The following is a 14248-nucleotide window of genomic DNA, read 5'->3' as shown; positions in this document are numbered from 1 at the left end:
ATTCTCCCCCATTTCCCCCTCCCCCATATTCTGCCAGCCCGAAAGTGATTAAGTTGCCAGATTAATCATATATCAGGCCATAAATTTTGATTGTGTATTGGTGAGTCTCAGTGTCCTTGATATATAGTATAGTGTTTGATCTAAATGTTAAGCAGTGTCTTGTTGTGTTAGTCTTGTGGTAGGAGGTATTCATGGGGGATCTTCCCTCTTTTTTTCCTTTTCATTTTCAAATGCTCCAGGAGCTCCCAGAAGCTTCTCACCCCTATACACTTTGAAGCATTTAAATTGTATTTACTGGATATGTTTGTGCACAAAGCAATGCTCCAGGCCCTCCTGGGAGTGCCCTGGAGTACCTAGCCAACTCCGGAGGAAATGGGCTGTTCCTGGACCGGCCAATCTCCTCCTGATTCTCCCAGTGCTCTCGATACTCCGGAGCACTCAGGAGCATAACAATTTTTTGCTGATGAAAGGCGTATTCTTGACTGGCCAAAATAATTCTGCTTTATCACCACTCCCCAGACGTCACGCTATTCTTGCATACTCGGCCAACTCCGGCGCAAACGTTCCTTGTCTAACTTCACAACTTTTTCCAGAGATGCGTCCAGCTCCCGAATCACTTATCCTGTACTGCATGTCAACGCTTGCACGTTGAGTGCATGTCCTGCATAATCAAGATTCCCAATGCCGTCAGAGTGCATTCTCACCATTGCAGTGATCGCTCGTGTGGTGAACGAAGGTTGAGACCAACCCCATAGAAATCGACCGAGGCTCGGGAGTGTCTGGAGGAGGTAAAGGCTTCGGCTTCCGGTGATCCTGGGCATATAGGTACGTGACGGCCCCTATTTTCTGTGTGTTGTCGTCCCATGCAGAACTCATTCCACCTCAATCAGTGTTGCACGGACATTGTCCCAAATGGTCACATGGTCCGAAATCCGAATGTCTGATTCAGTAGACGATGTTTTTCCCATGGTCCCATGGTCCGATCAGCATCCGTTGGCTGAAGCATGTCAAGCACCCATTTTCCATGTAATGAATTTTTATAAGACTCCGATGTCCAAATGCTGCATTTGTCTATCTTTGCGGAATCAAGAACAACTTCCCATGCACATACCATGACGGTCTTTTGCTTCCAGCCCTAGTTCACCGCGTCGGGAGCATGCAATAAAAACCTAGGGTACAATCCTAAGTGTTTCATCTCTCTTTCTCACCCTGCTTGACACCTGGGATGGGCCGCAAAAGCCCCTTGCGTCAGTGGTTTCTCGACCTTGAGGAGAAGATTGGAAACAATAAAAGCCACACTATTCACAAATGCAATTTTTGCATAAATGCCCAAACGGCAAGACTGGAGGAGGAGAACTTCCGTGAGTTTACAGCTGGTTCAGCACCTCGTCACTCACTTAGTCAACTTCATATGAGAGGTAAACTCCCCATCTGTCCATGCACTTTGCATGAATGCTAACATCAGACTCTAACAGCAATCCCTCTTTGCTCTGAGATACAGGGCTCTGTTGAACGGCTTGCACGTCATATTGAAACCTGTGAGCATGCAACCACAGATGCGCGTGCAATGGGGAAAACTTGGCTTGATCAACATCTCCCTGGCCGACAACTTCACCTCAACTTGCCTTTACTCCAAATTTCACCTGCCGCTAGTCCCTTGATATCTCCTCATTCACCTACATCCCATTCCCCCGGGCATTTACCATCTCCAACACATCTTACACCCCCTTTACAAATTGGCCGGCGCGGTAGCTATTCATCTTTGTCTGAGGGAATTTCCGATATCCCCCCGCTCCCCAAGAAGCAACAGGAGGATCTAGAAAGACAGTTTCTCCGCGTTATAATCTCTGCTGGGATATCATTCCGACTGCCTGACGACCCCGAAATGGTGAAGTTTGTGCACATGCTCAACCCTGCATTCAAGCTACCGCAACGAAACAAAGTTTCAGGACCTCTTCTCTCAGCGGAGTTCGAGTCTATTCAAAATTGCCTCACTGACATGATGTGCAGTGCCTATGCCACTGGCCAATGTGATGGCTGGCGTGACACATCTCGGAATCATCTCATCGCATTCATGGTTTCTGCAAACCATATGGTATATCCTCTCTTCACTGTGTAAAGGGTTAATTCACTCATATCTATACCCAGGTTCGGATGACACATGTCCATAACACATCCGGCTCGCGCAAGACTGCTGACAACCTCTTCAAGTTAATGCTTCAAGAGAAGACTTTTATCGAAGAGAAACTTGGGCTCAAACTCATTGGTTGGGTCTCTGATGCTTCGGGAGAGTCACGCGCAGCACGGAAAATGCTCAAACAAAATTTCCCTCGGCTAATCACAGTTGACTGTTATGCACACCAAGTCCGTCCCTACCTCTTCTACTATTTGAGTGTTAACAGTCCTCAATAGGTTCAGTTGGTGCTTGGTGATTACATCAAACAGTCTGATAGTGTCAAGTTGCACATGGCACAAGCAAGTGAGATTGTGAACTGGTTTAATAACCATTCTCTTGCGCTTCATCTTCTGTACTCCGAGCAGAAGACTCTTCCGGAGTTCACTGGGACAGCAAAGACCCTCATCCGTGGGTGTATTACTCGGTGGTCTTCACATGTGATGTCACTCCAGCGATTATTGGACTTAAAGAGACCTCTCAAAAGTATCATTATCAAATCGAGTGATAACATACTGATGGCTGCGGGCACAAGGCGGGAAATGATCAACAAAGCACAACAGATCATTGATACAATCAATAATGAAAACTTTTGGAATGATATTCGACAGTAAGTGTTTGCGCGATTCTGACAATTTGTCTAATATAGAGTTCCACTTTAGGATTACCGATGATATCACCCCCTTAGCCATTGCTGTGAATGTATGTCAGGCCTCAACAACGCGTGCCGATCAGGTTGCCTTGATCTTTGGACGACTGTATAAACATTACACGGATATAAACACTGCCCTAGATCTCCTTCCCCACTCTATTGCACCAACTTCAACTGTCCATGCAGTCCTTAGGAGTCTTGAAACTCAATGGGCAAAAATAGATCATTCTTTCTTCATTGTTGCTGTCACTCTCAATCCCTTTGTGAAGCGAAGATTATTCAATCCAAACCTTTCTAATTTGCGGCTTGTCACTCTAATGGAAGAGGTTTACTGCCGAGTCTTTGAAACCAATGAAGCTGCAAGCAATCTTGGACCGCGCGCAATTGCATACTTGACATCAACTCACGATGTTTTTGGATACCCGGGTGGAGATTGGACTCGCAGTAACATATGTAAGCGGTGAAGGAGAGAACGAAGGAAGGTCAGTTGGGAGGTTCAAACGAGACCACCACCAAGCTGTTCCCTGGTTCTTTAGTTAGGATGGGGAAGTGTACTAGTGTTGTTTATTGTAAATATAGTACCAATCCGAGTGTTTTGGCTAATTCTATTTTTATGGGTTAGTTTTAAAGTTCCTGGGAATTGACTTACAGATAAACCGAGCCCTGCGGAGCTGTTTCTTTATTGAAATTTATTAATTTGTCTAGGTGTAATTTTGTGTAGCGTTGTTTAATTTGGATTTAAACTTGAATTTAATCTTCTACTTGGTGAAGTTTCAAAGATTCTATTCAGTTAATGAATTTAGATGGTGTCTGGAGTGTCCCTTGAGTTCGTTTTATTTTTGTCTTTATTTTATTGCTTGTTTTAACAGTAGCAAAATAACTGTTTTGTGTTTACACTTTGAAATCTGGAGTGTTAACCAGCTCTCCTGTTGAAATATCTACTTAATATTTCTCTCCTTAATTGCTGCCTTTTACTACAGTGGCAATCTTAACTGTATATCACTTTTTCGCACTGGAGTGACAACCAGAAATGCTTGAGAAAAATAATACTCTATTTTCTTACTTCTCTGAGGGGGGCGAAAGGTCGCAGAAAGGGTCTCCCTTTTATACTCCTTGGGTCGCCTTCCTTTTTCACGCTCTACCTTCTATTTACAGGATTTATTTACAGTGTATTTTTCTCAAACTGAATAAAAAGTGAAATTTTCACGCTATAGTTCCACTGCGCTTTGCTGCGCTGAACTGCGGTCTACTGCGGTCAGACTGCGCCTGGAATCCTTATTGTCCTTCCTCGCCTAAGCTATTTTAATGGTTAATTAGAATTTGTCTGCGCCGCATTTGCCGCAGTTCCCTATTTCAAATTCCCCATATTTCCCATTAAGTTCGCTATGACTCGGTCATACTGAATTCAAACCTCGCATTACTATGCGTGCGACTGTGCTGAGACCTTCAGCTGATTTATTCCAATTTTATTTAGTGACATTTTAGTTAAAATGAGACTGAAATGATAAATGAGTGAATTATTCAGGTTTAAAACTGAAAGAAAAAGTTGCTAGTAATCATGAATTACTCAAACGAATGTGTTATAGCTCTCTACTTCATTAGAACATCGTTCCCTAAAATTCCCGCCATGGTCCGTCGTAGTTTAGTAGTTTTCGTGAATTTCGTTCATATTCCCTGATTCCCTTTTGTATTATCACATCCTAATCCTCCATATGTATTGTTCGTTGTTATAGTAGGTCGTCCTCGAAGATATCATATTTTTATGTATTTTATTTAGGGCTCTAGACCTCTTGAAGCTGTCTTCCCGCGTGTTTTCAGGTTTCTAACTTCATGTCCTTGTATCTCATTCATTTCTGGATGTTTTCTCACGTTCTTGGTATCATAAATTTCCATTTATTCCCACCTTTCCAATGGTACTAAGGTTGTGTCCTATTTCCCTGTATTCGTTGAGTTAGCAAAGTTTCGCGCACACATTCGGTAATCACGTGCGTCGTTCCCATAGTTGTTCGTATGTGGGAGCCGTTTTCGTTTAGTTGTTCGGGATTTATGATATGCGCAGGTGTTTATTTCTTTCATATGGGCTTCTGTGATTTATTTCAGATTTTTCCCTCATGATCTAAGGTTGTTTTGCACCTTTCGTGCTTTGTTTTGACCGGGCTCTTCCTTATTTGGACGGAAATTGGTCTTCGCGATCTGCCGAAGTGCGGATCTCGGTTCCGACGGCCGGTTCCCTGCGCATCGCCACCCTCACGTGTCATTACACATGATGCGGATTCCTATATTCCCGCCATGGGTATAACTTCACAACGGCTGGACCGTTTGGGCTGAGAATTTGCATAACTATAGTTTCCTATTTTTCATAATTTCCATGTAAATTTCGTTGTATGTTTTAATTATGGATCCTACGCAATCATCGTCTTGTCCCTGAGCTCGGACTTTTGATGTCGCTATTCCCGTTATTGGATTTCTCATTAACGCATGATCCTTTTATTATGGAAATTTGGGAGGATTAAGAGTAGATCCTTTCCTTTCTAATGGGCTATCAAGCTTGTCTCGGTCGTTACTAGTTAATCTTCGCGCTTGCTTTTTAGACATTGTCCTCGTTTTGCAGGAGTTTTAGTCATATCTCCGTCGTTTATGGGTAGTTTCCCCTATAATTACTCTCATTGGTTCCGTTTGGGTGACATCTACATTTCCTATTATAAACACGACTTTGACTTTTGCATTAGTTCCTGAGGAATCTTTGTTCCGTGGTACTTCCATCCTTGCTATGTGTGCGGACGTGGGAAAGTAGTTTCCGTGGAGGTTCTCTGATTATTTTTATAGTCAAATCTTGGTCGATTGTCCTAATTCTTGGTTTAATATTTGCTATAAATTCCCCCGAGAATTCCGTCTCGTTGATGGTAAGCTTGAAGTATTTTTGTTATTTTTCTTTCTTTCGATTTATCGTGTATAGTCGTAATAATTCGTAAAAATTCGTAAAATTCGTTAAAATTCAGGTCCTTCTATGTTCTCATATCTACTTGTCGTATGAGGTTTTGTGATTTATCTGGCATATTTTCATAATGGGTTTCCATAGTGTGGCTGTTATTTCTCCTACAGCGGATCCCGGTTAGTTCTTGTATCTCAGCACTAGTGAAGTGCTCTTATCTCAGAATATTTTCATAGGATTTTAATCCTTTAATGGCATGGCTCAACGCTCCGCAAGATGATCCACTTGCGAAATTAGCCATTTTGGTTCTGTCGCTTGTTTGCAATTCCGCGGACACTGAGCGGTTCTTCTCAGTGACAGGTGACACAAAGGATCCTTCGCGTAATCGCCTCTCAGTAGAGAAGATGGTGATGTCCTCTGCCATCAAATTGGAATTAAATCGCCAGCATGCACTTCAAGGCACTTACCGAAGACACATGCGGCGCTCTTTTGGGCTGGCACCTTCAGATAGGGATCAAGACCCCACCGGATCCCGCTTAGACCCTGAGCTTTCATGTCCAACGGCCATCCCTCAGGAGGAGTATCACAGTTTTCACAATTTACAGGTTTCTCTGCTTTCAGACCTTTCGGCAGACTGTGATATTCAAGTTCCCAGCTTGTCCTCTGTGAGTTTCATAGCACATATTGCTAGGTATCATGTTTATGGAAAACTCCAGCAGGTAGCAAGCAGTAGTGTTAAGCTTCGCGATATCTTTAATTTGGCATTGGATGGTGAATGGGATCTCTATTGGTTCCAGGCAAAGGATAATTTGGCAGCTGAGATGGAGATTGAAGATTTGGTTACGAGGACATGTAATCAAGAATTAGATTCTAGTATAGCTGGCGTTGCGGGGTGGGAGGTTCAAGATGCGGCATAGTCCTATTGGTAAATCCGATAATGCCGGCTTACATCCGTATTTTGGACCTCCGAGACAATTGACCCAAGTCGGAAGCACCACGAGATTGCAAATGGTCTGATTCAATGTCTGATTGTGTCATGTGCAACACTGACCTCAATAGCACTGCTCCCAAAGACGCGACAATTTCTTTCAAATTTGCAATCGAACCTCAGGGATACAGCAACTCTGCCTGTAGCTGACCCAAGGATCCCCGCAACGACCCCTATCTTTTCCCCAACGGCTGCTCCGCCAAACGGAACTCATGAATGGGAAAACACTGTTTCAGCCTTTGAGGTGTTTGCCGCTATTCCGCCGACAAATGATCTCGGACACATGCCGGTCATTAATTCAGAGGCCTCATCCTCTACCTTGGGTTCATCTGGATATGTCAGAACCGTCGACGAAGCCACCTTCTTGCATGTTAGTTCCCTCCCGTATTCCGCCCACATCCCCAATCCTGAAGCAACCATTCCACTGGATGGTGCCATTTGCTCTGACTTGGTGCCCCAGCCAACAACTCTCAACCACGAGACGGTATCTTATGGCGAGAATTGGAATCTTCCTCAGATGTCAGACAACTCACATGTCGCTGTCAATTATGGAGGCGCTGGACTTTCTACAGCGCCCTACCCACAATTAGATGCCTCTCTACATGAGACTCGTGCCGGAACTTTGGGCAATGGTGCGAATTGGGACGAGGATGCCGTGGACTGGCTTAGAGGACTGGCTTGGAGTATGGGATATCACCTCGTCCCTCGCCGCGCTGTCATTTCCAGTGGTGGGGCCCTAGTGTAGGAGTTCCGTTTCATGGCTTTTTTTTTTTGGGCGTAGGTGTCTTTCTTCTCTCTGCTTGATCTAGTGTGTCCATAAATCGTTGACTGATTCTATGTGCGTCCTTGCCTGTGTTACTATCGACTTCAGTGTTTGGAGATTCTATGCCACATGGAATCTTTGAGTGCTTGTACAATAAAATTTGGTGATCTTGTGTTCCTTCATGACTTGCGCTTAATACATGCGATTCATTATTTGGTCTTATGGTGATCGAACACCTGTCGATCGCACCGAAGCGCTGTTAACTTAATTCAGTTCACTGAGGAAAAAATAGCGAGTGTTCATGGGATCATTCATGACATTTCGTATAGCCCAGTCCAAAAAATGCAGGATGTGCACAGTGATTCCTTGTATTTGTTGAAAATTACCTGAGGGCCAAAATATGGCCCCTTGGTGTAACCGTAACATACTCGCGTCCCAGAAACCTTCAGATGCTGTGGAGCACTCCAGAGGGGGGGGACCTTGCAGTACAGCTGGTGGTGATGAATTGCTAAATTTCATGACCACACAAGTTTCCGATTGCGCAGTTTTTCGGCCCGAGATGCTGGGCGTAGTGCCTGATGTTAGGGATCCCAGCGTGATGTGTGGAAAGACCTTAAGGAGCTAGGTATTATTATTGCCACTGAGGGACCCAAGAATAGTAATACGATGCCGCAGGTTCCACTTGTTATGCATATCGTACATGGATCAGGGCATCACCATTGTATTTCAAGATCCCTTTTATGGAATTTGCTACTTATCAGGGGCCCAGAGCCGTGGGAACAAATATTTGCATTTTGCCGTATTTGGGAGAGACAGTTCACGAACCCGAGTGCAACATGTAAAAAGGTCTGTAGGATGGATCCTCTTGGCCTCACAGTTCCCCAATCCCCCCAATCCACTCCGATTGCATGCCCTCGCATTGTTTTCTCTGTCGGCTGAAAGGAAAGGTGCGTTCTCCGATGAAGCATCTTTGCAGTTCAACTTCGCGTGGACAATAGTCCTTCATCACTTAGCCTCGGTGCTTGCTCAACACGCGATGGCTTTGCCTGATTGGGGGCGCCAAAGGCGCGTTCTTGCATGGGCCAAACAATTAAGAGCAAACGAGTTCCTTGGCTAACTTCGCCTTAACAACTTTTCAGAGATGTGTCCAGCTCCCGAATCACTTACTCTGCACCGCATGTCAACACTTGCGTGTTGAGTGCATGCCTTGTTTAATAAAGGTTCCCAATGCGGTTAGAGTGAGTTGTGATCTGTGGCCAAGGCTTTGGCTTCCGGCGGTCCTGGGCATGTTGAGATAGGTACATAATGGGTCCCTATTCCCTGTCTGTCGTAGAACTCATTCCGATTCTCGATAGCACTGCTCCCCAAGACGCGACAGTTTCTTTCATATCTACAATCGAGCCTCCGGGATACAGCAACTCAGCCTGTAGCTGAACCGATAATCTCCGCAACGAACACCATCTTTTCCCCAACGACTGTCCCGCCAAACAGGATTCATGAATGGGGGAACGAAGTGAATACTGGTTCAGCCTACAAGATGTCCACTGCAATCCCGCCATTAGACGCTCTCGGAAACGTGCCGACCATTAATGAGGCCCCATATTCTACCTTGGGCTCATCTGGACATGTCAGAACTGATGACGAAGCGGCCCTCTTGCATGTTGGATCACTCCCTCATACCATTCCCAGTCCCGAATGCAAGCCTCCCCCTTAATGAGACCATTTTCCAGAACTTGCCACCCGCCTTCCAGCCAATGACCCTCAATGAGACGGTAGCCTACAGCGAGGATTGGAGTCTTCCGATACTGGACAACTCGCATGACGCTGTCAGCTGTGGAGGTGCTGGACCTTCGACAGCGCCTTACACCCAAGTAAATACGGGCCTTTCACATGAAACTCGCGCCGAAACTATGTGTAATCCAGCGAATTGGAGCGAAGATGCTGCGGACTGGCTTAGAGGACTGGCGTGGAGTATGGGTTACTACCTCGTCCCTCGCAGCGCTGCCGTTTCCACTCATGGTGCCCTCGAATAGCTGTTTCTCTTCATGATCTAGTGACGATAAACTATTGATGTGGATCAGCCTATCCTATGTGCGTCATTGCTTGCGCCATTAGCGGCTTCAGTGTTTGAATATTGTTGAATCTTCAAGTCCTTGTACAAAAAGATTTGTGATCTCATGACTCGTGCTTGCGTTCGCTGATCCATGTAATTCACTATTTGGTCTCGATGCAGAATTCGCGCGAATGCAAGATGGCGCTTTCATTGTGAACACAGCGTGTAGTGCGGTCGAGCACCCAATTGTACCGAAGTACTGTTCCTGACGTAGCTTTTTACTGAAGAAGAATAGCGATGCTCATGTCATTCCTGAGTGCTCACATGCGTTGATTAACGTATAGAAATCGACTACGGCAAACGCACTGCAGTCATGGCGGAGCAATGGCGGAGGGCGGCTAACGAGTCGACGCTCGCATCTAAGTCAGCGGTCAGCCACTGGGGTGGTTTGGACAGTAAGTGATAACATTCGACTTCTATCCAAGTCATCAGGTAAGGACTGCGTATTGCGAGCAAGCGCCACGCGTGATCGAAGGTGGATAAATATCAGCCTAGTCAGCCATCTAATGACGGCCTATAGAGGGGGGGCCGTTTGGCCTTCAAATGGGCCTAATAGGGGGTATTTACTAGTGGATGTCCTTGACATCCTGGTGAAGAAAGAAAAGGCCTGATCCATTCACCAGGACGTCCCCAGGACGTCCTAGGACATCCTAGATGTCCTGGGATGATTCTATAATTCAATCAAATTTGTATTATTCAGGGTAGACATTCAAAACATAATGCCGCAATTGAATCTGATTTCCCATGACAATCCTCGGGCTGCTCAACTGTCTGTGCACAATGCTGGCCACTGTCTGAAGGGGTGTCAGCACTGTTTCCCACGGTCTCAATGCACTTTAGATGGATAGCCCCTTTGAATAGCTTCCAGAATATATATTTTGAGACTGAATTGACCAATAAAACATCGAGAAAAACGCAAAATACTTTGAGTCTTTGGGTTAGTGTGGCTGTCCACCTCATGTCTGTGCACAGTGCTGGCCACTGTCCGGAGGGGTGTCCAGACTGTTTCCCACGGTGTCAACACACTTTGCGTAGTTGGATAGCCCCTTCAAATAGCTTCCAGAATATATAATTTGAGACTAATTTGACAAGCAAGTTATTGAGAAAAATGCAAAATACTTTCTTGGATGCGAGTCTTTGGGATAGTGCTGGGCCACTAAATTTCAGTGACAGTCATTGAAGTCATCGAAATTTCCGGGTCACTGATATCCCAAAAACTCGTGTCCAAAAAAGTATTTTGCATTTTTCTCAATAACTTGCTTGTCAATTTAGTCTCAAATTGGAAGCTATTTGAAGGGGCTATCCAACTACGCAAAGTGTGTTGACACTGTGGGAAACAGTCTGGACACCCCTCCAGACAGTGGCCAGCACTGTGCACAGACATGAGGTGGACAGCCACACTAACCCAAAGACTCGCGTCCAAAAAAGTATTTTGCGTTTTTCTCAATAATTTATTGGCCAATTCAGTCTCAAAATATATATTCTGGAAGCTATTCAAAGGGGCTATTCAACTATGTAAAGTGTGTTCAGACCGTGGGAAACAGTCTTGACATCCCTCTAGACAGTGGTCAGCATGTGCACAGACCATGGGATGGACGAGTATGGCATTCCGGGACAATTTGCAACCATTGAATCAAACTGAATTAGGACATCCGAGGATGAAATGACTGAAACTGAATGGCCAGGATGTCCTAGGACGTTTATAGTGAAAAAGGCCTTTTAGGCCCCATGCAAACGTCCTGAGGTCCCCCTATAAAGGCCCACATAGTGGTTGTTCAAGGTGATTTTGCACCCGATTCATTCATCATACATACATCCAGACATTCATCTCAGACAGTCATCAGACATTCATACATTCACACATTCAGCATCAGCAGCAGACATTCACACCATCCACATTCACATTCTGTCATTTGATTTTTTCTTATCCTCTTGTTCTCGACTTCTGACTTCCTAATCAAGATTCCGGATTTAATCTTCCACACAGTCCGCTTGCTCCGTGCAACCAATTCAAAACATTCCTCTCCATCCATAGATTTAAAGCCAACCCTCCATCTCCGATTACTCACCACTCATCCTCGTCATTTGTTTTTTTTTTGCCTTGATGCCTCCACGTTGTTTGATTTGTCGACTAAAAGGAAAGGTGTGTTCCTCCAGATTCCAATACCCAATTCCCCACTCTCCTTTCAAACTCTGCATGCTCTGCGTACCCTCGCCATTCTCCTTGGAGAGCACGAAATGGCTTCACTCGATTGGAAAGTTCAGCATGGAACACTTGATGATTTGTCTCCTGGGGGGTTCGGTGCCTGGGGGAGGATATCTAGCTTCTCAGCTTGGAGTGACGCCTCCTTGACCTTCTCGACCTGGAAATCTACTATACAATCGTCATATTCCTGTGACATAGTGTGACACACACATTGAATTTTCATTTTCGAATTTTCGTTTCTTGCACATGACCTCCTCCACCGTGTAGTTACTCACCTCAGTTTAAGGGATGCGTCGATCCCCTATATTCCCAATCTTGTGGTCCATGTAGCAGGATGCGGATTGAATGCCTTGCCTGCTCGATGACGATTTCCAGTGAGGTCAGGGTATGTCTTCCCCATCGCGCTGATACTCTCTTGATAAAAGGAATGATTCCTAGAGATCGGCCAGCGCCCGGGAGTGTTTGCGTGAGGCTAAAAGGATGGCTGAGCCTGGGCGTGCATGGATCGGTATGTCTGATGCTTCCAAACCCCGTCCGACACCGTGATCGTACTTCTCTGTCTCCGTATGTAGCACACCTTCCAAAGTCTCGCCGGTTTCTTTCAGACCTGCAATCGATCCTTGAAGATTCAACGGGTCAGAGCGCAGCTGACGAAGCAAACCCCACCCAGCCTACTGCTTCCGTGCCAATGGCAACTCCAGTTCATGCGCCTCATATGCCGGAGAGCCAAACGCCCACCAGTACTGGCTTGCCCGATGGTTCGCTATCTACTACAGCCTTTCCAACGAATTATATTGGTGCCGCGTCAGCCGTTAATGGACCCCCCTACGCGTTTCCCATGGCGTCACCCGCGCATGCAAGCAATCTCGATGAAGAATTGCTGGATCTCCGAACCCAAACCTTATTCCCACCTTTCCAAGGTTCGGGAAAAGGATCCGCTTCGATTGACCCTACACTATTCAACATGATGCTGCCCTTATCTCAATTCAGTCCTAATCCCGAGATGGCTTCCCATTCCCAGATCTTGAACCCTATGTCGTTGGACACATCCCATCATGCTGGGTCTTCCAGATTTGCCCCCTCTGACATCGTCAATCCAGTACCGATCGTTGGTGCGCTCGAAACTCCTGATCGTGTACAGGATAGGTGGATGAAGACGAACTCAAATGAAGATGTTGCCTATTGGCTTCAAGGCCTAGCTTGGAAGCTGGGATATCGCCTTGTCCCTCTCTGAGTTGACGCAGGCGGTGGTAGTTCCCCCGGACCGAGAAATGTGCTGCACATGTAAGTTGATCCTCGCGTTGAATTGAATGTTCAGAATTGCTGCTACGACTCGGTTTGCTTGGTGGTGCGTGATTGCGTGTATAGTCCTGGTGGTCTTCCGACTCGTGTTTTCTGTGTTTGTTTTGCTTTTTTTGTGTCATGTGTCGGGTCGGTGATCTCTCGCTTGTTCCGTTGACCTACGGTCCTTGTACGTTTGGTTCCAATACATCTCATGTTACCTGAACCCAATTAAGTAGCCGACGGATTCACTGCTTCTCTTCTAGCCCAGGTTCGGAGCAAATGTGAGACAGACAGGGAGGTTTTAGAGGAGAAACAAATAATGTAGCAGCGGTATGGGAGTTGGATGATCGAAATGGAATCCCGGAAGCACAGCTGTGGTGAGAGAAGTGACTTGGGGAGCACGTAGATGAGGAACCGATTATAATCACGGATAGCAGTCAGCCATAGTGATACGTCCATTACTTCGGTCTGAAATTGGATCTTTTAAACGCTTGTGCAGTTTGAAATTTTACGCGATCCGCAGTGAAAGAGCCATTAATTATTTCCCTCCTAGCTTGACCCGGGATGAACGGTGGAAGAGGTAATTTAGAGAAGGTGTGCTCGCAGTCGGATGATCGAGATGAAAGCAAAAGCTGCTCTGAAGTGGCCCCACACGGACTATATTAGGTAAGGAAAGTCGGTCCATTCCGGATTCACGCTCTTCGGCATCGGCAGCTCTATGACTTCGTATAAACGATGCCACGCTGATTGAGGTCATCATAACTAGTGAACACCACTCGACAGTGACGACTTGATTAGATAAGTTGTAGTCGTGGCAATTTATCACTCCGTCCTCTCTCAGGCTCCATCATCCCCATCTTATCTTCAATGATTTCCAATAGCGCAACAACCTCGTCAAATATGGGCGCTGCTTAAAGGTTACATGGTCCTCTCAGAGATGGAAGGTAATCCAGTATAAGAGAACATGGAGACCAGTGATGTTCTCGCTCAATCCCGTTGTAGGTCCGTTACAGGAGAATTTAGATCACATATTTTGCATTCACCCCATGGGCCAGCACCGTAGTTCTGATTCATCGAAGGACTAATGGAGGTATGTACCTCATAGGCTGAAATGGTTCCCATAGGGTTCTGCCACTC

General features: G+C 45.7%; 3 protein-coding genes across 3 annotated transcripts; all 3 read left to right on the top strand.

The window, feature by feature from the left end:
- Positions 1-6728: 6728 nt before the first annotated feature.
- On the top strand, positions 6729-7781 carry EI90DRAFT_541747 (uncharacterized protein; the record flags this gene model as incomplete). The annotated part of the gene is made up of 2 exons (XM_039067768.1): positions 6729-7522; positions 7617-7781. A coding segment is annotated over one exon (762 nt), but the record flags the coding sequence as incomplete, so codon positions are not given.
- A 574-nt stretch (positions 7782-8355) lies between these two features.
- On the top strand, positions 8356-8919 carry EI90DRAFT_3091379 (uncharacterized protein; the record flags this gene model as incomplete). The annotated part of the gene is made up of 3 exons (XM_039062382.1): positions 8356-8455; positions 8648-8806; positions 8864-8919. Coding segments are annotated over exons 1-2 (193 nt in total), but the record flags the coding sequence as incomplete, so codon positions are not given.
- A 3165-nt stretch (positions 8920-12084) lies between these two features.
- EI90DRAFT_3091369 (uncharacterized protein) lies at positions 12085-13220 on the top strand. Its single transcript, XM_039062381.1, has 4 exons — positions 12085-12212; positions 12266-12335; positions 12400-13099; positions 13165-13220. Exons 1-3 carry the CDS (start codon positions 12162-12164, stop codon positions 13059-13061), a joined length of 783 nt encoding a protein of 260 aa, XP_038908385.1. The 5' UTR covers positions 12085-12161; the 3' UTR covers positions 13062-13099; positions 13165-13220.
- The last annotated feature ends 1028 nt before the right edge of the window (positions 13221-14248 follow it).

This window comes from Cantharellus anzutake (assembly GCF_015039405.1).
Source record: "Cantharellus anzutake strain C23 chromosome Unknown EI90scaffold_161, whole genome shotgun sequence".
Taxonomy (NCBI): Eukaryota; Fungi; Basidiomycota; class Agaricomycetes; order Cantharellales; family Hydnaceae; genus Cantharellus; species Cantharellus anzutake.
This window is presented reverse-complemented; position numbering and strand designations above follow the sequence as displayed.

Excerpts from the sequence above, each read along its gene's own strand:
- EI90DRAFT_3091369 (XM_039062381.1), top strand. The coding sequence starts at position 12,162 with ATGCGGATTGAATGCCTTGCCTGCTCGATGACGATTTCCAGTGAGGTC. Across the intron at positions 12,213-12,265 it reads CGATTTCCAGTGAGGTCAGG|AGATCGGCCAGCGCCCGGGA; the intron begins GTATGTCTTCCC and ends AATGATTCCTAG. Across the intron at positions 12,336-12,399 it reads GCCTGGGCGTGCATGGATCG|CACACCTTCCAAAGTCTCGC; the intron begins GTATGTCTGATG and ends CTCCGTATGTAG.